Source organism: Pezoporus flaviventris, unplaced genomic scaffold, assembly GCF_033815535.1.
Source record: "Pezoporus flaviventris isolate CSIRO_AGI_PZ_B2104156 unplaced genomic scaffold, CSIRO_AGI_Pfla_v1 ptg000079l, whole genome shotgun sequence".
Classification (NCBI taxonomy): domain Eukaryota; kingdom Metazoa; phylum Chordata; class Aves; order Psittaciformes; family Psittacidae; genus Pezoporus; species Pezoporus flaviventris.
In genome coordinates this window covers 7,877,788-7,900,399 of record NW_026892627.1, presented here as the reverse complement: position 1 = coordinate 7,900,399, position 22,612 = coordinate 7,877,788, and the positions used below count along the sequence as shown (strand labels likewise).

Genomic DNA, 22,612 nt, shown 5'->3' with positions numbered 1-22,612 from the left:
TACAAGACAGAGATCAACTTGAAGTATTAGCTTTTTCTATCATAAAAGCTGTATGCAAACAGAATGGCCAGCTGGAATAAAACTGTAAGTTACAAGTTTGTTGCAGATTTGTTACAAGTTTGTTATAGATTTAAAGCCTCGATTTTCTACATAAGGTTACAAGTTTGTTATAGATTTAAAGCCTTGATTTTCTACATAAGGCTTTTCAGGTTAGTGAAAGATACCATAGGGGCCAGCTCAAAGCTTGATGAAGTCAACAGATTTATTCTTAATTTGGCCGCTCGCTCAAAATATCTCTTCATCGTATTTCAGATATATGCACTTTCTAGAGTTCCTTAAAGTTCTCTGTTTTATACAGGGATACTCTGTCAACATTCAGCCCAGTATCAATGATGAATTCGTCAACACACTTGAGTGAAAGATACCTCATACATAACAGCACAGTCTCCTTATCTCCCTGGAGGGCATTGGAAAGCCCAGATTGTAAACAAGGAACAAAACCAAATGAAGACGTCACCTATTTACTTACTATCAACCTTAAAGATGTTATAGGCAGGAAGGTAACATTTCTTAAATAGATGAGCAGTAACTGAAGTCAGCCACTTCTTTGAACAAGGGAGCAAAGAAAGTCAAAACATTTCCTCAAATATATATATTTTATTAATGGACATATATTATTTGCTAAAGACTTTCCAGGGCTATTTCAATCAATTTCTCTTCATATTTTTCTGTCCCATACATTCGCAACTGCTTTTTGTTTTGTCTGGCTGTTTTAGCTTGGATTGTTGGAATAAAACATCTAATTATAGAATGACTTTCAACAGCAAAGTCAAGCATCAATATAATCCATTTAAAACTATGTATTATACCTTATGAGAAAAAGACCATGGAAAAGAATTCTATTTAATGCAACTGAAGCCTCTAATGATTAAGCTTACAAAGATTAATTTCAAATACTTATTAGATTCAATGTATCATCATTCTCAGCAACATTTGTAAATTAACTTTTACATCAAGGATATTGGGACATGAGAATTATAAAAACTAAGGCTGCTATTATTATTAGAGTCTACTAAACTGTGAAGTGCCAGGCTTCTCAAGCATAAGAAACAAAGTTTAGCTACAAATTTCCTGCTACAAAGACTAGTCATGCTTATTATACTCAGTGCAATGGCATCTACAGAATATGAAATAACAATAAAAAAGAAAAAGTTCCTTTATCTGTCCTCACCTTCAGCAATTCCTCCTTTTTATCTAGTACCGTAGTATCTCAGAAAAATAAAAACCCTGAAGTTTTTGCTTACTTCATCCTTGAAGGTATGTATCATTTGCTTTGCCGTAGACTGTTTTGTGCAATTAAACCCCCATGACTTCATGGCTCTTCTCTCTCTCATTTTCATATGGGTTAAGTTGCAGTATGTTTTACCTGTCCATCCTTGAGTTTCCCTCTACCAGTAGCCACAAAATGCGGCATATGTATTTGAAAATAACCTGTTTGCTCCTGGCCATGGAAACAGAAAGATAAAAATGTAAGGCTGCAATATACTTAAGGACGGTTACAACTTAATGTACCATTCATTAATTCCTACAATCACATTACCACTAAGTATCAGGCCCCTTTAAACCCTACACAAAAAGAGTTGAAAGGTTGGTCACAGTGGGTGATTAAGCTAAATTAAAGACCCAAAATGCATTTCACATAATATGCTACTTCATACATTCACCCCCAGTCAATTACATGTTTATTATGGTATATCTGACAAGCTAAATTAACAATAAATTAATATCTAAGTTGCGATTTCACTTTTGTCAGTAATATACTGCAACTAAACCTTAAATATCTGCATGGAACTATTCAGCTACACACATAAGCAACGGTAATGGAGTCAAAAACTGCAGACTAATTGCTTTAGATGAAGGCTTATTATCTCTCCAATTTCAAGCTCAGCAGCAGTTAAGCAGTAATATAAACTACTTTAGTCAAAACTTTGTGAACCTTTTATAAAATTTACTTTTATTTTTATCTCTTTTATTTTTTATAAACAATAATAGCAACAGACATTTGTTTTAAAGCTGACAAAGGTAAGGATGCAACATGGTTAAAAAAACCCAACCAACCAACCCTTCAGCCTTCAGATTTGCCTGTTTTTACTATTTCAATGAAACTGTTCTTCCCCTTTCTAATGTGCTTTTGCACGATCATTTCATGTGTAAGTTCAGTTTAACTCAAGTAAGTGCATCAGCCTGTTTCATCCTCATTCACCATGAAACATACTCAGGGCTTAATTCCTCACTCATCTTAGACTTGTGTGTTCACATCTGTAAAAGTGGGTGCAGCAAGGGCTCAAGGCTTCCCCACACAGGGAAGGTAGCAGTATGTGTATGCCCACCAAAGAACTGTAAGGGACACAGCAAGTCTGAGGCAGCAACAGAGAGACAATGTCTAGACATTCCTGCCACCTTGGTGATTCAGCGGGATCCCAACAGCTAACTCTCTCTATCCCAGCACGTTCTAACTAACCTCACCTATCCTCTGCCCATGATCACCTGCAATTTGGCTTTTTTCTTTTAAGGTGGTCATAGAGACAGGGAAATGCCTTCTAAGAGCATTCCTCACTCTCAGTGATGCAGGGAGATTCCCTTACCTTTTTGCCAGCCTCTCCCATCAAGACCGCAGAGCACAGCCACGATGCTGGTGCTACTGGGCTATTTAACAAGACAAGATCCTGAAACAAGTCCCAGCACACTGGGACGAATCCCACTCTGAGAAATTATGGTCTATCTGCACTTTTCACCTGCAGTTTCTGTGACAAAATAATATCTCATAATAATAATAGCCATACATGCTTGCCAGTTACCATACATTATGTGCATCATGTGTACATCACACAGGTTGTCTCCCAAAAAAAAGCTGTATTTCAGCAGCAGAATGGTACGAGCAATGAGGGCACACTCAGGGATGGGTAATGCAAGGGAGAATGAGAGCAGCAGAGCCCTTTCCCTGGGCAAGAAGAGGACTTTAACCCTTTTCTTCCTATTGTTCTTCTGGGAATCTTCTCCCCTGGCAAAGACAGCTACTGCTTTTTCCCCAGTGCAAACGCCCCCCCTCCCCCCCCCCCCCCCCCATGTGACAGAACAGAAGACAATGTCTTTAGCTAATGCATTATTTAAGTACTTATTTTGAAGGCGGGGTATTTCTGAAGAGACACAGGGTATCTGAGAGCTGGCAAAAATACAGCTATCTTCTCTGCTTCACCCAAAGCAATAAACAGTTCGTAGTGTGTTACAGGATGGAGATACTCGGACAAATCACTGCCCAAGCCCACAACATGAATACCCAGCAAAGGCAAGAGAAAAGGCAGTGCTCTGAACTCCCTTTGGCAAACAAGGCTTGCTGCTAGTCCTCACCTTGCACCTCATTACTCTGTTGGTGACAACACATCACCCACAGACTGCATGGGGAACAGCCGCTGTCCCTCACTGTGAGCCCTCAGGAAGGTTTCAAGGCCTGCTGAGATCTTTCACTGAATGCCTTCCTGGTAATGACAAGCATCATTGCTCTCTCTGTACAACTTGGCTGTGGTAAAGGAGACCATCACCCTAACCATAACCCTGTTCAACATGGCCACAGCTGATTTCCCTTCTTCCCCTGCCTCAATGCTCCTGTTGCCACCTCCCTCTGGGACAAGGAAGGGTGTTGCCATGTGCTCCTTTCTTATTAACCAGCTGCCTACTTGGCAGACTCTTCCCCTACAAGCATTTTCCACCACCAAATCTGATCTTGCTTCTGCTGCAGCTCCCATAATTCCTCCAGATACCTAATAGTAACTCTCTAGCCCACTCATCTTCTCTCTCATTTTCCTTGATCTGTGGAGGATTTTCACCAATAGCAGTGGGAAGTAGCTATGTCCTCTCCACTTCCATCACACTTCTCCACAACTTCCACAACTTTTGGTAGTGCTTTCTCTCTACAAGCACCAGGCTCTATGCTTCAGCCTTGGCTCATAGCCTCATGTTGACTTTCAGGAAGATGATCTCCATCAACCTCCTGGGCTTCAAACTTCAGCATCTGGCTTCCACTTCTGAAAGGTTTTGTTTTTACCCTTGACCACACATCTCACTGGCTCATCATCTCCCCATTTACTTCTCCATTTCATCTCTGTGCCTACTAATTACACCACAGTATTCCTGTTGAAAAAAAATAAGTACTCCTTCTTGAAAAAGGTCTCTTTTCATTATGCAACCGAGAGATGAAAGAAGAATCTCTCTTTCACCTCAAACTATAAAATTGCTTCAAGTTCCCAAAATCTTAAAAATAAGATACAATCCCAAAATTCTCTGCATTATCTCTCTCTCATTTGAGAGTTTGCTTGTAAGTATCTGAAGTCCTGCCAGGATTTACCTCTATCTTGATCTTTTCCTGCTGAAATTCTTATTCATCTCTAAGTCTTCAGAATAAGTTTTAACTTTCAGGTTTTCTTCTATGTCCCTTCACCTACACTCTCTAAACATCAAGGAGTACGTTTCTCTGATATCTCAGGCACTCGTGCAGCCCGAGTTACTACACTATCTTTGAACTTCGTATTTAATTTACTTATCCTCAGGAGAACCCCCAGGTCTGTTTTTGTTTTTTTTTTTTCCAACTTAAGGCAGCAATGGACTATCTTGGCAGAAGAGCAGCTGCTGACTGCCACCAAGGATCTAAGTCTGACATTCTTGCTCAAAGACACAATAGAAATCTGTAGCACAAAAAACCCTAAGTTTCATGTTCCAACACTGAACCACCATATAAAGCCACCTGATAATCCCACCCAAACATTGCTATTAAATCAGAAATTGATATTAACTTACCTTTCCCTTCTTGATCACCTTCATTGATTTCAAATATAGATACCTCTCCAAATTCCTTTTAACAAAGCTTTTGAAAACTTGCTCAATGCACTCTCACTTCTGCAGCTGGTTCTTCTCCACATCTGCAGTGGCCGTTTAGTGAAGAAGTGTGCTCAACTTTCCTTTTCTGCTGCTGCATGCACTCTCCTTTCTCTGAATCTATTTCACTTACTTAAATCCCACTTAAGAATCAGAGAAGACAGGATGGAAACACAAAAGAAAGAATGAAAGGAAGGAATAAAGAAGGGGCAAAACAAAAACCAGTCCTGAATGCAAACCATACAGAATAAACTACATAAATAATAGATATTACTGTACTCTACAAGTTTTAAAAGTGCTACCTTCTCTCATATCATCCAATGTGACTGTGATTCACCACAACTCAGTGCATGATAAAGATTGCAAAGAAGCAGCATTAGAGGCCTAAGAACTGAAAGCAGATAAAACCACTGTTCATGAAATGACTGGAGCAAGCAATGCATAGCACTGCTAATGGTCCACAACTGGAATGAAGCATCAGATGCTCTTAAGAGTTAAAAAAAAAATCATTTTTTTTTTTTTTCTTGTGGAGTTCAAACACACTCTCATGAACCCTAGATATCTGGTGAACTTCAGAGACAAATTATTCTGTGTTGATCCAACAGCAAAAGAAAGACTTAATGAGACAGGCTGCAACACAAGTTACCTCTGACAGGAACGGAGAGAGCAGCAGTCAACCAACACCGTCCCAAGGACAAGTGGTAGAGCACGCCCCATTTGATCTGTCAAGGTATGGCCAAAGTGTACAGCATACGTGATTTCAAGTAGCATCTTAAGGAAGCATACCAACCCTTACAAGCTGTGCGCTTAGAGGATCACCAACCATAATGTGGTCTTGACACATCTAAGGGTTTCTAGAAGGACTTCCATTCCACTGAACAACAAGAAAGCTTTTCTACAGCCTTCTCCTTTTGAGACTCCAGTTTTATGACAAAAATGTTTCCTTCCATCTCTATCTCTCCCTCCCCATTACTTAGCTGCCTGCATTCCTCATGGTGAATTAAAAGCTTGAAAAGACTGCTAGTTTGATGCAATTTCATGTTCTTGAATATTGTGTTCTCAGGAGCACTATTACAGAAATTTAATCTCTTGAGAAATAGATCAGATGCCATTAACAGAATGAAACACAAATGTTCTCTATGACTTCCTGAAGAAAGACTGTGTTGGGTCTACAAGATATGTAATTTACAGAGTTGTTATCAAGAAAAAAAAAGTATTGTCTCATATAAACAATGTTATTTTTAGAAAATTATGCATTTGAACAACTAGCACTAAACGGTTCCATTAAAACTAAAACCCCGCTTTGTTTCCTATATGTAGGTCAGAGTCGGGTTTCTTCTCTTTCCCTTCTCTTTGGCAGACACCTTCCAAAAGTGAATGTTGCCCCCTGACTTCTGCAGAGCTGTAATAATCAGAGCCAGAATACTGCAGCAAGGCAGTGAGAATAAGGGATTCTCACAAGCAGGGACTCACCTTTGGGATACAACTGTTTTCAGCCCCAGCCAAGAACATAGGAGCTGCACTATCACAAGTCACTGAGATAATATGCTAAATTAGCTCATCTCCTGGGAGACCCACTCCTATCTGTTCAGCAGCTCCAGGCCAAGCTCAGTTCAGGCCACTGGGTACTGCAGAGGTATGTTATGGTGCTCTTCAATTTCTCTGTGTGGATTTTATCCCACTGGGGTGCTGCAGTGGGGATTGACTGTGCCAGCCAGTGGCACCGTAAATCAGGGCTTTCTTGTAACAAATTCACAGCTCAGTCTGTTTCCTAACATGAAGCTACACTGCATAATCTCAAACCTTCCCAAGAAAACATAGAGGATTTAGTGGTGGTTCTTTGTGGTCTAGCATACACCAGGGGAAGGTATTGACAAATAAAAAGGCAACATACTTTCCCTACTTCAAGAGATAAAATTCACAGCTTACAATATGTGCCTGAACCTGCTGTACACTACAGCCTATTTACAACGTGAAGAGATCCCGCACTCTTTGGAGCCAATTTGTATTGCTCACGTGATGTAAGGAGGCTTTAGTGTCACAGAGAAACAGGATTGTTGCAGTCTGTCAGGTAAAGCATGTTGAACTAACCAAGACACTTGGCACCCAAGGATGACGATTTTCTGGACAGCACTTAGGTGTGCGAAGCAGATCTGGAATGATTTTAAGTCACAACTCACAGGAAAAGGAAAATAAAAAAAAATAACACTTAAGAATATCTTCAGATACAGGAACATAACTCACATGAAATTACACTTACTTAACTGCATTTCCCCCACCCCCCCCCCCCCCCACCCCGTTAATGACATGGGCATCCAGCACTTTTGCTCAATTCAGGACTTCACTGCTGACTAAATTTCTCAGTTCTACTCATCTACTATGCTCTAACTCACATTTTTAGCTGCCTCAGAGCATACAAACTGTCTTCTTTCTGGATAAAGCTACATGAGAGGATGCTTTTCAACCACTAATGGACATTCAAACCAGCCTAGAACTAGCTCAAAATATCCCCCTGTCCAAAATGTGTATTTGGGACCTCAATACCACCTCTCTCACTCTCATGGGGTGGGTCCACACTACTTCCCAATGTAAGCACACCCATATTTTTTAGTTTAATCTGCTCTGTGAACGAAGTAACAGCATAAGACTTAGCTCATCATGGCTGAGGATTCACAGCGTCTTGAAGGAAGACAGCAGGGTACATAGGGATTGCTACAGGAATCCCAAAATTACCTGATCACAGCTATGTAGGGGAAAGCCCTGCACAATGTACCTAAAGTGGAGGTATTTTTTTATTTTAATAAATATGCCCAAATAAAAGCACATTTCAGCATAGTATATTAGATACTCCAACTATACTCACTCTTCATGATACTACAGACTATTTCTGTGAAGTACAGAGTGGCAGGGGAATATTAGAAGCATGAAATATTACTCTTTTCATCATTTTATTCTTGAGTCTGACTAGGTTTCCCAAGTTAAATGTCTTCTCTCTCCACTTGAAGGCACCTATTATTTGGAATTCCACCTGTTCTGTAAAATTTAAAATTGATTACCTTAATGACAGCTAATAGGCATAACTGTTCTATTGATCTGACTCCACTCCTCCATGTAGCCCACTTCAATAAAAGGCAACACTCGAGCTGGCTCCTTACTTAATTTTTGGTCTTTTATATGGAGCTGCACGCAATCATTAACAACCTTGTCTAGGACATGTACAGGGTAGAGCAAGATCTCACTCTCTCTGACAGTTTTTCTCTATGGAGCAAAAGAAACAGGAACAATCATTTATTCTGAGTGTTCAAGTACCTAATTAACCAATCAACCCTTTAAATATGTTTTATAAAAGGTGGTCTTTGAGAATCTGTGATCATGCTATCCTTGATATGCTGACTCATTTTTTAAAATACTTAAAAGTCTCATTTTAGCACATTATGCCTCTTACCACATCTTCATAAAAACCCAGCCTCCTTATTTTTTATGTATGACTGTAGAGCTATTTACATTCCCAAAGGTCATTAAAAGTAACAAGAACTGGGCTAAACTATGATAACAAATTTACAGGCTTACATTGAAATATAAAAATCTTCAGGAAATATGAATTACTAAAGCACATTGACACAGTTCTTGACCTGTTGTTGCTATTTTCTTCTCCTTTTCCAATGGAAATGTGGTTTTAATGGTGTATTCACACATCCAGCAAACAATCCCCAAGACAGAGAACAAGATTCACTAGTCCCCTTGAGCCAGAGCCCAAGTCTATTAGTATCTGCAGGCTTTTCTATGGACTTCTGAGCATTGGGTCTAGCAGAAAGCCAACTGCAATCATTGTACACTGCACGGTATCCAACTTCAACCATTTGAACAAGAAACCATAGCTGTGTCAAAAGCACCTAAGCATACAGAGACTAACACGTTCAACTTACATCTTGATCTAGCAACACGACTTGACGGTAAGAGAGTGTTACGTATCACTTGCACTTTCTGTACATGATGCCCAAAAGGCGTAAAGTTCAGACTCATGAAAGAGATAAGCAAGGTGATAAATGATTAAAATTCTGAATAGTTTAACTGGCATGGAAGTGAGCAATACTGCTTATCAGAAAGAAACTATATAATAACATTTTTAATTTAAAAAAGGAAAGAAAGGGATGCTTACTGCATGGCTTCAAGTAGGTAAGGCACTGCATTGCTTATCTGCACATCCCAATCATTTCCTAATTATTACAATTTTTGTAAATCTTGAGAACATGCCTTCATTTGCATCTGGACACATGGGTCTGAATGAGGTTTTTTCATTTATGCCTGCAAAGCTTCTGCAGATGTTTTCAAACTTTCCACACCCTGTTCCTGCAGTGCCTTTTCGTGCCCAGCTTCTGTTTGGGTTTGCATGGTAGGACACAGCATAGACTTAAGCCAAGTGTGTCATTTGCCTGCCTCTGGATCCAGGGAATGTCACAGCAAGGAATACAGAAAAGGGACAGTCACAATCTCTTACGACAGCAGCAGCTGCTTCTGAAAAAGAGTCGGGCCCCTACAGACAGACCAGCACTTTGCCTTCAATTTTCTCCCAGCTACAATTTTCAGTTTCTTGATCAGTTTTAAGCAAGCAAAAAAACCTCAGCAATTCTTGGTGTTCACAAGCCTGAAAATAGAATTTCATCTGGAAAAAGAATTTGGATAGCGCCTTTTTTCACTTATGAACTGGTTTAAGTAAAATAAGAGGTTAGATCTGTGTTTAGTGTTGGAAGATAAAAGTACAATCAAAACAATGGACACAGATTGGATTCGACCCCCCACTGTCAAACCATTTTACTAATCATGTACTGTGAAAACAACAACAAAAAATGGAAGTGAGCAAAGGTGCTTACAGACTCTAACATTAATATTCATCAATATCATTGATATTTATATATGCTTGATATTTCTATCTCATGCTCACACTAGGGCAGAGCTGAGAGAGCATGCACTTTCAGAATATTTAAGCATACCATATGGGTATAATTGCAATTCAATCAGTTATAGAATAAATTCAATCAAGACTCTGCATAATACTAAAGACCCAGTCTAGGCATTTTATATTTCATACGGGAAGAGACAAGTAGCAAAGATGTGGCATGCCAGTAGCAAAGTCATGGCATGCCAGCAGCAGAATGGCATTACGCAGGTAGCACTACTTGAAAGAAAAACATTGCTCCTTCTTAAAACACAACCGACTTACACTTCTTGACTTACAAAACCCAGCAGTTTTGCACAGCTTTAAGAAGCAGGAGGTAACAGCCCCACAGCTCTCTTTGTTCAGAAAAGGCACTTATGCACCCCTGCCTCCCAGGAACACAGCTAGGCTAATTTTAATCTGCAGCAAACTGTGACAAACATACATATGCCAACAGAAATGGACAGGGAAGCAGAGAAGCCCAACAGATGTAAGGTTAAATGAAGGCACAGTTTCTTTACCCTCAGTATGAAAGTTGTTTTTTTTCTTAGTTTCACTGAACCATTGAGCCTGTTTTGGACATTAGTAAAATGTCACCCTGAAAATGCAGATTATAAGATGCTGTTTGTGGTGCCTGGTGTCTTCCCTTGCTCTTCCCTTCCCCCAGTTCCCTAAAATAAATCACCAAGTTTAAAAGAAAAAAGAAAAAAAAAGAAAAACAACGTGCGAGGCTCTCAGCTCATCGAGCCAGGAAGAACTATTTTAAGAATTAATTTGTGCCCTGAGAGATCTGTTTAAATTATCCTCCCATGCTGTCCTAACTGAAGATTAAAGCAGCGAACTTCCAATGTCTTAACGAGACGATGAAAATTGAAGAACTGGAGCATACAGGCTTCCCCACAGTCCCCCTAGGCACAGGGCTGAAGCCGGGGAGGGGAAGCTGGTGCCAAGGAGGATGGAGCTGCTGGTCTGCCGGTGTGCCAGGAGCCCACAAACCTTTGCCATCCTCAGCTGGAGCTCTGAGATTGCAACCAGGCTTTCCCTTATGCCACCACTTTCTAACTGTGCTATTCCTTTACCAGTGAGGATATGTCCCCTTTTTCTGCCACCCACTGCTTTTTTGACAGGGAAAGTTTTGACTTCATTTTGTCCTGGTAAGTGCAGTCAGATAGAAATACACTCTGAAAACTAGGCACGACAGGCAAAATTAAGTCTTTAACTTTCTACCTTTACAGAAACACATAAAGCATCTACCAAGTGAAATAAATGAATCAAGTTCAGATATGGTGTGAGCATTGCAATTTCCCCCAGAGTCAGTGGGAGTTATGCCTACTTACAGCTGCTTCCCCCCCCCCCCATCACTGCTTGTACACACACAGCCTGAGCACACGCTGTACTCTAAATGTCCCTCCAGGACAATGCCAGACAAAAAAAACCCTCCAAAAACCCCTGAAAGTGCGTGACAAAGTAGGAAGCTGAAACCCACTTTTGCAGTTTTACATCCACCTGCATAGGGGCTGTTAAAAACCTTTACTCCCTTCCTCTAGCGAGAAGGGGCCTCTGTCCCAACATCCTGCTCCCTCCCCCTTGCACATAAGGAACAAGTTACAGAACAAACCTCTATTGCCTTCAGCAAGAGGTACAGGCTGTTAAAAATAGCACAATTTCAGCTCCCCCCCAGCCTCCACACACACCGAGACAGCAGACCTTGAACCCAGCTACACAGTACTTTCCTCCTGCCACTGACTGGTGACTCAGTTGACAATTTTAGGAATGTACACCAAGAAGATTAAAATATATATATATTAATAATAATCATACACAAAACACAGAGCTATACAATGCAAATCTGTATTTGTTTGAAATTGAGGAAAATAAGCATTACCTGATCTTGTTGTTGGGCTTGTTTCCCTGATGCATTTTGCTCCTTGGCTGTAGTCATGCTCACCTATTTGTGCCCACTGCAGTGGCAAACAAGATTTTACAGTGTGTGTGCGTGTGTAAGCTTGTCTGTGTGTGTTCAGACATACATGCACACACACACACACACAAAGACTAAAGGGATAAGGATGAGTAACTAGTCCATCACTTAATCACCAGCTGAGAAATTTCCCACCCCCACAAAAAAGAAATAAATAAAAATGCAATGTAAAAAAGCACTAGTCTAGCTGTCTTCCCCCTTGAGCCTCTAAAATAAAAGCAGAAGCAGGAGCAGAGAGAAGGATGCTGTGGGGGCTTCTTCAATTAGCAACAGCCTCTGCAATCGTCACAGAAACAATGATAACTGCTTGGCAACCAGCAACTGGCAGCTCGGAGCCGGGAGGCAGCGATGTGGTCCTCGCTCCCCACCTCCACGGCAGCAGCCCGCGCGCTGCGCATGCACCGGCCGCCTCGTAGCACAATGTGCTGCTCGCTGGCAATGAGCAGAGCTGAGCTCGGCAGTCATCTCCCCTCCCGCAGCAAGGGGAAAGGGGCGCAGGCAGCCGGCGCTCAGGAATCAAATCCCACGTTCCCGGTGCTGCTGGCAATGGGAGTCCCGCAAACAGAGTTTCCAGCTTCTCCCAACTTGCACAGGTTTCAGTGCCCTGGCAGTCCCTGGCTATGAAGGAAAGCTGTGCCAAGGGCAGCCTCTGCCCCGCTGCCAGGGCAGTTTTGAAGGATGCGGCATGGACTCAGGGAAGCAGGTTCCCACTGATGGGACACGGAGAGCATCAACACTCCCTGGGGAGCTGCTTGCCTCACTGCCAAAGGGTGGTGCGTTCATCAGGGTGAAACATGTGCCCAGCCTCCCCCAACCCTCTCCATGTCCCTGATGTGACGCAGGCCACTTTGCATTTCTGATATCCTGGCTGCCTCCTGCGTGCTTGCAGCTGCCATGTAGGTCACATTGCCGGGTGACACACCACCAGCGCTGCCTGCTCCACTCCACGCTGCCATAGCTGCCATAGCATATTCCTGCCATAATGGAGGTATCTCCAACATGGTGGAGCTGTCAAAGAAGCCTTCCTAGCCCACTCACCCACCTTGCTGTCAGCATGGGGTGACATGGGGTGTGCTAAGCACAAGGCATAAAGCAAGTACCAGTATCCAGTAACACTCAGGGGATCTTAATTGGACAAAACTTAGAGCAACATGAAGTTTGTTCAGTATTCGCTTGAGACTGGTGCAAGTCATAGCCCACCTCAATATCAGGCAACATGAAACTCCCATGTTGCTCTCTTTCCAAGAGCACCTAGATCGAGCCCAGAGCTTGCCTCTGTGCTGTTGTGCTGTACAAAGCTAAACTTTTTCTCACACACGTGATAGAATCATAGAATCATAGAATTGTTCGGACTGGAAGGGACCTTAAGATCATCAAGTTTCAACCCCCCTGCCATGGGCAGGGACACCTCACACTAAACCATATCACCCAAGACTCCATCCAACCTGGCCTTGAACACCACCAGGGATGGAGAATTCACAACTTCCTTGGACAACCCATTCCAGTGCCTTACCACCCTCACAGTAAAGAACTTCCTCCTTATATCCAATTGGATCTCTGCCGAGTCCACAGGTAACTAGCTAAGGAACGGGAACATGAGAGTATTTATCTGACAAAGAAGTGATTATGCCCCATTCGATCCTCAGTTTTACAGCACAGATTTATTATACATTCACCAGGAACACTACTTCGCTAGATGCAGTGTGCCCTTACACCTGGGATAAATTTGATCCTGTTTCAGGAACATATCAACAGCAGGACAAGTTTTCCTAGACAGTATCTACTAGCTACCAGTCAGACCTCCTAAACATTTAATAGAATCATAGAATGTTTTGGGATGGAAGGCACCTTAAAGTTCATCCAGTTCCAAGCCCCCTGCTATGGGCAAGGACACCTTCCACTAGACCAGGTTGCTCCAAGCCCCGTCCAACTCGGCCTTGAACATGGCCAGGGATGGGGTTCTGTGTGTCCCTGTGGGGAGAAGACACAGCTTCTCTGGGCAACCTGTTCTGCATTTTCACCATTACATATCACATCAGTTTATAGAAACAGCAACATAAAAGATCTCCAACACAGAATTTTGCTGGTAGGAAAACTGGACAACTTTGCCTGGTCCCAGGAGCCAGGATCCTGGCAACAGTTCATTAAAAAAGTGAACAGCACCTTTCTAACAAGAAGCAATAATTTACAGTTAAATCTAACAGCCTGTGTCAAGCTCTTGCTGGGTTATATTATGACATGGTCCGAGCTTACAGTGCAATTTTATCTCTTCAGTCCCAACAGTTTTAGTCACAATATTTTGTATACATTTATAGAGAGGTTATTCTTGCTTACACATTTTTCCCAGTCATCAGAACAGAATTGCTTTCAAGGTCTTCTAGAAGTGAATCAGTTTGAATTTTCCAATGGGCTTGGTCTATTTTTCTACCTGTAGTGGGTAGGAATGAAGGCTTGCCTTACTCCACACTTTAGCTAATTTTCTTTCCAAAAGGAATTCAAAGGAAAAAAAACAAAACTGTATTGGTTGGGGTTTGGGTTTTGGTTTTGATTTTTCTTTTCTGTTGTTTGATTGTTTTGTTTTTACTTTGTTATAGTATATCCTGTGAATTTCTGCAAAACATCCCTTTCAAAACATAGACCATTCACTGTGTCCCTGACCACTCAGTACTTACACTGGCAATCACTGAACTTAACTGCACTGCTGCTGAAAATAAATATATTTGTACCTATCTATTTACCCTTGCCTAGCCTACCTATGTGAATTTAATTTTTCCACAGTTAACCATTAAAGACAAGCAGTTTTCACTAGTTTTCTTGAAATTGTCACTCCTCCTTACAATGTAGATATTTCCAACTAAGCTTGCTGTTGGATGCACAAGAAGTTAATTGTGTTAATTAATCCAGCAGTTAGCTGTCCAAATGCTTATGGCTTAGCCTTATTACATAAGTGCGTTACTATGAGAACTGACTGTTCTCACTTTACCTCCCAGTGTTTTGGTGCAGCTACCCCAGTGTTATTGAAATGCCTTGACCTCTGCTTGGAGGTGCCTCTACATCACCCTTGACCTGTGCAGGGGTTTCATCCTCTCAGATGGCCACGAGCTGCTGCTCATTGACAGGAGGATGTGGAAGTCACATCCTCCAGCTCTCTGCCACCATCCTTCCTCAATAAAAGGGGTTCAGCCATTCAGAAATACTCATTATTAACAGACATAGAAGAATCTGCTCACGTATTAACAGGGCTGAGGCCATCCATCCTGACCTCTGTGCTATGTTAGGGTACCAACTTTATTGCTTGGCTGAGTCACCACTCATGAAAAATTAATACACCTCTATCACAGGACAAGAATCAGTATGTTGCTCATACAGAGCAGCTGCCCAGGCAGAAGGATTTATACAGACAGCCCCATTTAGGGGGTTGCAGGAGGCACTGGCAAATAAGGACCCTGGGAATATAACTTTCCCATCCCACGGCATCCCACCTGATCACAGGAACACAGGCAGCACATTGTTCCTTCCTGCCAGGTTTGAAGATGCATCAGGCTGTTCATCACCTACCACACATCACTTGCAACAGGTTTGTCTTCATTGGCTGCCTGGGCTGTGTAAAGAAGCTATCTCCAGTTCCATCCCTGCCACACAATATCTGCATTCCCATCATGAGCATCTTTCATTAATCCATGTAGTCAACATCATGCCACCACTGGGACAACTCAGGAGCATTGCTATGAGCACAGACGCTAACCAGGATGCATGTTCAAAATGCTAACCTACACCCATGTGAACGTCATCCCCACACTTGACAGCAATTAGCTCCTCTGCCACCAGGCAGGACAGCCAGTCATTTTCCTCCTATCGGGAGAGGAACCAGTGACAGGTGAAAGGAAGTCTTCCCAGCTTCTCAACTCATCTTCACCCAGAGTGCTTGTTTCAACAATATCGTGCAGTGCTGCAGTAAGACAGATAATTTTTAATTACCTTGTAACAAATTAGTCACACATGTCCTACAGCCTTTCCCGTTAGAAGGGAAGTGCTTCATTCTCCTGAGACTGGCAGGAACAGGACTGTGGCCTAGGATCATTCTCAAAACACTCTTTGGAGTTCTCAGAGACCAGCTCTACCACCACCACAAAGCTCCCTCATGCTCAAAGATTGTTGCAAATCTTTTACATTGCAAATAGAAAATAATGCTGCAATGGCTCTGCAAGACAAGGTGGACTAAAACCTTAAAAACTCATTGCCATAAAGACCTATGAACTGTCAGGAGCTAAAGCACAATAACTATTGTTTATGACCATGCATTACAGCAAAACAAGGTAGGGAAAAAAAAAAGGCAGTTTGTTCTTACTCCCGAGCACTTTTAAGCAGATCAATTTACTAAGACTATCCTTGATTCTGCCCTTCCATGTAGGCAAGACTCTCTGCTGTCTGTGGATGCTGAGCAGCCACTTCATGGGAAGCAGCAATGGGCTCTCAGGAGTCAGGGTAGAGCATTCCCATTGCCTCTATGTTATAAAGGCCAGATCCAACAGCAGTCTATGTTCACAGGGAACCCTCCAGCTGCACACATCTGTTCAAGGGAGTATAGACTACGCAAGGGCAGTAATAAGCCTGTAGCAGCAGCAGGTACAGTTACTGGATGCAGAACCCTTCTGCTCCTTTGAAACCTGGTGTTCTGGCTGTACCACACTGAGCTATTTATTCCCTCTTCATTACCACATCAAGGAAGTTGAAGCCAGTGGGCAGAGTGGGTAAAAATGAATTCTACTTGATTAACTATACCTTTGAACAGTCTGCTAATGTTCTGCCCTCTCCAGATAAAGACCAGATCCCATGGAGAGCTATGTATCTGAAATTCTTAGTGGATCTAAACCATTAGAACCCAGGGTGCGGTAATGTGCTACCTCTAGCAGAACACACCACATGATCTGCTTTTGTACAGCCAGTCCCTTGGAGCTTCACACTCACTACCAGCTCCCAATGGTTTAGCTGGTTTGCTGTCAGTTCAGAGAGGACACATGGCCTGGGAAAGCACATACTGTGTTATGTTATGATAATGGAAAAACCTATTCACAAGTAGTTTACAAAGGGTAAGTCCTAAGGGCTACATTTTTTTTTTTTTTGGGATGCAGTGTCATGGAGATAGTGAATGTTAGTAAGATAACTCAGGAAGAGACACAGGCTGCAGCCCAGACACTCACTAAAAGAAAGGGGAGATGAGCCTGTAAAAACATCGTAGCCATGGATTTCAGCATTCAGTCATTTGAAAGGTGACTGAGGAAGCTTGGATCAAAACAGGATGCAAGGGGAACAGTGCTCAGTATGTATTGGTGCTGCTTTTCAGGAGGGGAAACAGGAGAGTGGGGGCACAAGTTTGACATCCTGCAACAGCTGTCTGAGAAGAAGGTCTACCTGACTCATGCTCTCCTAAGACAACTGCATACTCCCCAAAAAGTAAATCCATTTAATCTCCAAGTCTGATTCAAAACATCTGCAGCTGCCCTACTGCTCCACTATTCCGGCTTCCTTAGAAAATTTCAAGGAAGAACAAGAAGGGTCTTCACAAAGCAGGATGTATGTCTGCAGGACCATCATCACGGTCCTGCAGATGTGCCAAGGCATGCTGGTGACAATTCACTCTCCTCAGTTCCAATGCCAAGATATCATCCACACAAAAAGCGGTGGCACAGCGCCTCTTCAGTCTGGACTTCTGTAGCCCAGAAGCACTGAGTGAGAGGGATCTGTGCTCCTCCACTGCAGATCCTTCTGAAGGTCAAGTGCTCCTCACGTAGGGGATGCCAGAGCAGGACAGGCAGCTGTGAAACCATAAGGGCTGCATGGTTAGAAATTCTCTTTACAGGAGTTTATGTTTTTAGATGCTGCAAAAGCAGCCAGTCATCCTGCCTGTTCATTGTCAAGATTTCTGTTCTATGCTCATCTGAATAAGCTTCGGAGAGGGAGAATTTGATTTTTCTTTTGTTCTGAAAACACAACTTGTGCCCTGCCCCTCTCCAAGAATGTGACAACAGTAACATCACATTAGTGCACAGCAATGCACCCAGTCAGAATTGGGAATTGGGAATACTTAGGTGGTAGGTCAGCTGACATCAGCTTTACTCCTACAAAGGCAGCAGAGCATCTGTATTGCTTACACACCATCCCTAGCACTGCTTCTCAACCTTGTTCCATACTAGAAGACAATAAAAACACTAAATCTTGTTCCAAATTAATCCCTAAATTTAGCAAGACTTCTCAGCTTGTCAAAGGGCATCCCCAAAATAATCTTATTACCAAGGGGGGAAAAGCTTTGGCCTTTAAGGATATGGATTAGTTAACTCAACCTTGCATCAGCACTGTTAATACTGCCTCCCTCTGGTTGTCTCCAACATGTTTGTTCTGCCAAGGGTTAGTCACGGGGGAGTCTATGTCCAGACAAATTTTCAGAGGGTTTACTGAGGACCTCTGTAGCTTAGGGACCCACTCAAATGCTTTTCCAGATTTCAAAGGTTCTGTGAACATGCTAGAGGCAATAATAGATGATGGAATATAATTGCAGATAAAATTATATCACGTTTCCATTGCCAAGATCATTAAGAAAGAAATTTGGTGTAGTATTTTCATTTAACAGATCAAATCCAGTTTATTTACTCAATGCCTTTAATTAGCTATTTGCATGAATGTCTGTTCCTACAGGGGATACACTTCAAAACATTCCTCCAAGCTTGAGAACTCCTGCTATCTGAAACAAGCAGGTATGTGCAGCAGAGGACAGACAGACAACAGGCATTGCAAGAATGACTTGTGGCTCTGTATAACAGTCCTATGGTGTTGCTACCATTTGTGCACTACAAAAGCCTTACTAAGTTGCTTTTTTTTTAGCTTTGAGTATGAGAAGATGGTTTTAAGTGATTAAAATAGTTTTATTTGATACGCTGTATCCTGCTGCTTCCTATTTCTCGCTGCTGCTCCAAGTTCCAGGACTGGGATTCAAGCTGTGAAAAAGTCTGCTCACTCACGCGCAGCAAGGGCTGTTTGGCATAGCACTTTCCTGCCTAAACTGGAGCGTGACTCTGGGGAACACAGCAGGTACTTGTGCCCTTCTCACTTCTGGATTGTGTATCCACTTTGGTTTGCTTACCCTAAAGATCAAGCATGTGTAGTGTAAGAATTTCCTACTTAAGTGGATTATATTTTTCAAAAACATTACTTTTGATTGACAGTGGGGTTAATGTTTTGAGTCAGCATATATACTTTAATACATCTTTCCAGCCTCAAAGGCACATGATTAGAAATGCCATAACTGTTTGGCACTACGTTATCCCTGCAAGGAATACAGACTGTACCGCTGGCTTTTTTCTTCCCCTCTGCCTGTTCCTGCTGGTGTGACCTTGGCAGCTGTAATGCAACAGATGCCTCTTTCTCGCTTGTTTATCTGTGCGTGAGAGACTTCTGAGGCCCCAACTTCAGTGCCAGCTGTGAATCGTCTCCAGATTGTTTTTTCAAAATTTGCCTCCTCACAGTCTGGCTTAGTATTTCTGCTCCCTGCGATCTTAGGGATCAATCTTCACTGACATTCCCCCCCCCGCCCCGCATTATCATTTCTGAGCAGCAGCTGAATTCCTTCCTCATTGACTCAACATGAGCTCTTTTTGACTGTTGTTTTAGGAGTGGAAGGATTTATTTCTTTCCTCCCTACTTGTTTTCCTCTTTATTTAAACATAAGTTTTACAGAACAGCTGCAATATAGATTTTGTAACTCAAAATAGCCAGGTCAGAAAATGTAAAAGAGACCACCAGCAATGAGAAGAGATAACAAAATACACCCCTCAAATCAGTGTCAAACAGAGAATCCCCATCTTCACAACAGCTGCAAAGATATAAGGCTATTTAGCAGCCTACTGCTTGGAAAAGGGAGAGCCTCATCTTCATTTTTAGCTCAACAGTGATTTATAGGATGAATAAATGATCTGCATATAAGATGATGACTGGTTTAAATGTAAATGTTGTGAAATTCTTATGTAAGCGGATACCATTGCTTGAGAGATCCTTGTACATAAAAGCCACAGCTGGAGCAAGTGGCTTTTTAAGCATTTGTTTTATGAAGTACACTTTTCTTTGCAATGGTTGTTATCTTTCATTAACTTTTATATCAGCTTTATAAAAAAAACCCAACCAACCAAAAACTTGAACTTACAACATGATCCGTACACTTTCAGTACTGAGGTTATGCAAAATACTCGACACTGGTAAATAGATGCATGTAATATACTTTCATCTTAAAGATGTCACATCTGATTGAAAGTTATACTACCACAACTGATGAGGTCTCAAAAGTGATGCAGGCAAAAGGACCAAATGTCCTCAGTTACGGAATGCAAAACCTGACAGATGGCTGCATCGGATCCCATAGGCTGGGCTCAGTGGAGAGCATCTGCTTAGGACTACTACCACCTGTAGCAAAGGGTGCAACAATTGGACCCTGATGAGCAGTGGCCCATTGAACACCATGGTAGCCTTGTGATAACTTCTCAGAAACGTTCCCAAACACCCAGAGGGGCAAAGGTGTCAGCTCTGCACCGGCACTAGTATCTTCACTTAAGTTTACTGACTTCCCAAAATGCTTACTGAAGTTGGATGGCTGGTGGTGGTCACTGCCCTCAGTTACTGGTGGGGGTTGTGATGACTGCAAGTGTTTGTATACTAGTGTGCTTTTTCTCAAGTAGATCCCTTGGGATGAAATCTGTTATGGTAAACATAGGTTGCTGCATTCCTACTAGCTGTACAGTAGATAAGTTTTTCTACTAGCCCAAAATAGCCTTTTCAAGAGTCTGAATAATGAAAACACTGCAGACACTTGTCTTCTCTAAAACAGTCACAAAGGCTTTTCCTATCTGCTTCTCATCTTTATTTTTGGGGAAGGCAAACCCACAATATATTCAGATTTGAAGGCATAAGGAAGAGGCAGGAAACAACACTTGGGCATAGTCCTAATTCACTGGGCGGGTGAAACAAATGGTGCACAGTTTTTTGTCGCTTCACTCACTTTCCCCTGCTGTGCCTCAGTACCCGCCCTGCATTCATCTTTCCAGATTGCATGTCTGGCACAGTACATGCACTAAATCAGAGGACAGCTGAAACTTGTTACCAGTATTCTGAATGCCCTCTAGTGGAAATGCTATTTATGGAAAATGGGCCAACTGGAAAAGCCTCCCCAGAACCCTTAACACAGATGTAAAGGTCTGTCTTTATTAAAAAAAGAGAAAGAAGGGGATGAACAGAGTTGACTTATTACTAGTACAGCCTCAATAATCTGGTTACCTTGTGAAGAAGCAAAGAAAAACCATAACGACACCTTGCTCTAATTTAAAAAAAGAAATGACCAGCAGTTTTGGTGTGCCAGTTGGAGCACCTTTGAGTGGTTTCGTTTTCAGCAGATGAGAGGTGTTTTGGGGAGTGTGTTAGCACTATGTCTTTGTTTTAAGCGCCTCCATGGGGTACTCTTCAATTCTGAGAATACTGCACCAAATCAGAGTCCCAACTCACTCGAAATCAGATGACATGGTAAATAAAGAAAGTGGAAATCTCACTTCATGATGAGCAAGCACATATGGTAAACTACATAGCTTCCTTAATTCAAACTTAAATAGCATAAGTAATTCAAGTACTGTAGCAGCAAGGTCCTGTTCCCATCCATTTATTCAATCTGCTTATAACAAGAGAATTGACGCAGAAGGGATACATGAGGTCTGTATATCCTATATGTCTTACTGAAACATGGAGAACATTGGGGCTCTGCATACATCATAAGACCTCTAAAAAGCGATAAGACATCCTTTACTTAGCATTGATAATCACAGAATCATAAAATAGTTAGTGTTGGAAGGGACCTTCAAAAGTCATCTAGTCCAACCCCCCTAAAATGAGCAGAAACGTCTTACACTAGATTAGGTTGTCCAAAACCACATCCATGTTCTTTAATTACAGAGACATAGCAGGTATTCAGCAATGCCACCTCAGGCACTTGGGCAGAGCTGAAGCAAGGGCAGATTGCACAGCACCTGGTAGGCCACAAGCAGAGGAGATGAGAAAGCCCTCCCATCTCTACTTGAAATTACAGGACTGCTTTAACTTTGCCCCCACCTGTCCCTACTGGAAGCAAGAACAAGGCTTTAAAACGCTGTGACTGATGGCAGCACAAGAGCAGCAGCAGCAGAGGTGGGATGTCCAAAATGTACAGGGAGCATAAAAGTCTGTTGCTGGGGTTCAGGACTACTCCCTGTGTCTTCCCATCTGAAATGTTTGTTCCTTTGATGTCTAACCCCCAGACAGAGGAAGGGTGAAGCAGTAATTGTAAGTAGCAGTGATTTAGGTACATGTAATTGCTCTGGATGTCTAAATGCTGCTTCAGAGTCCCAGGAGTACTGACCAGCATTCATTAAGTGGCTGAGGACCTTAACACAGAGAGGCTCGGTAAGTCATTCAGACTGCCCCACTACAGTTTCCAAGGCTTCACTGTTTTTTGTAAATACAAATAAAATATGTTACAGCCTTCCTAAAACATTACACAAATGCTTACTATGATGTACTTAATCATGCCTTCCCACACACAACCCAAATCAACAAATGCATCCTTTCTATAACAAGAGGGTTCGTCTCCGATAACACAGTTTTCACCATATTATTGTTTGATATGGTATCTGTGACCTTTCCATTTTACCATATTCTGAAGACAGTGAAGAAATAATGAGACAAACATTTCAAAATAG

General features: G+C 42.1%; 1 protein-coding gene across 8 annotated transcripts in view; it reads right to left on the bottom strand.

The window, feature by feature from the left end:
- Positions 1-22,612, bottom strand: part of DPP6 (dipeptidyl peptidase like 6) — a 565,175-nt gene that overhangs the window by 252,232 nt on the left and 290,331 nt on the right. The window contains exon 1 of one of the 8 annotated variants that reach the window (XM_061474524.1): positions 11,751-12,236. The exons of the other annotated variants lie outside the window; for them this stretch is intronic. Within the exon in view, the coding sequence (XP_061330508.1) occupies positions 11,751-11,807 (57 nt within the window). The 5' untranslated portion in view covers positions 11,808-12,236. Of the gene's footprint in view, positions 1-11,750; positions 12,237-22,612 lie in introns of those variants that run through there. 8 annotated transcript variants of the gene reach the window in all.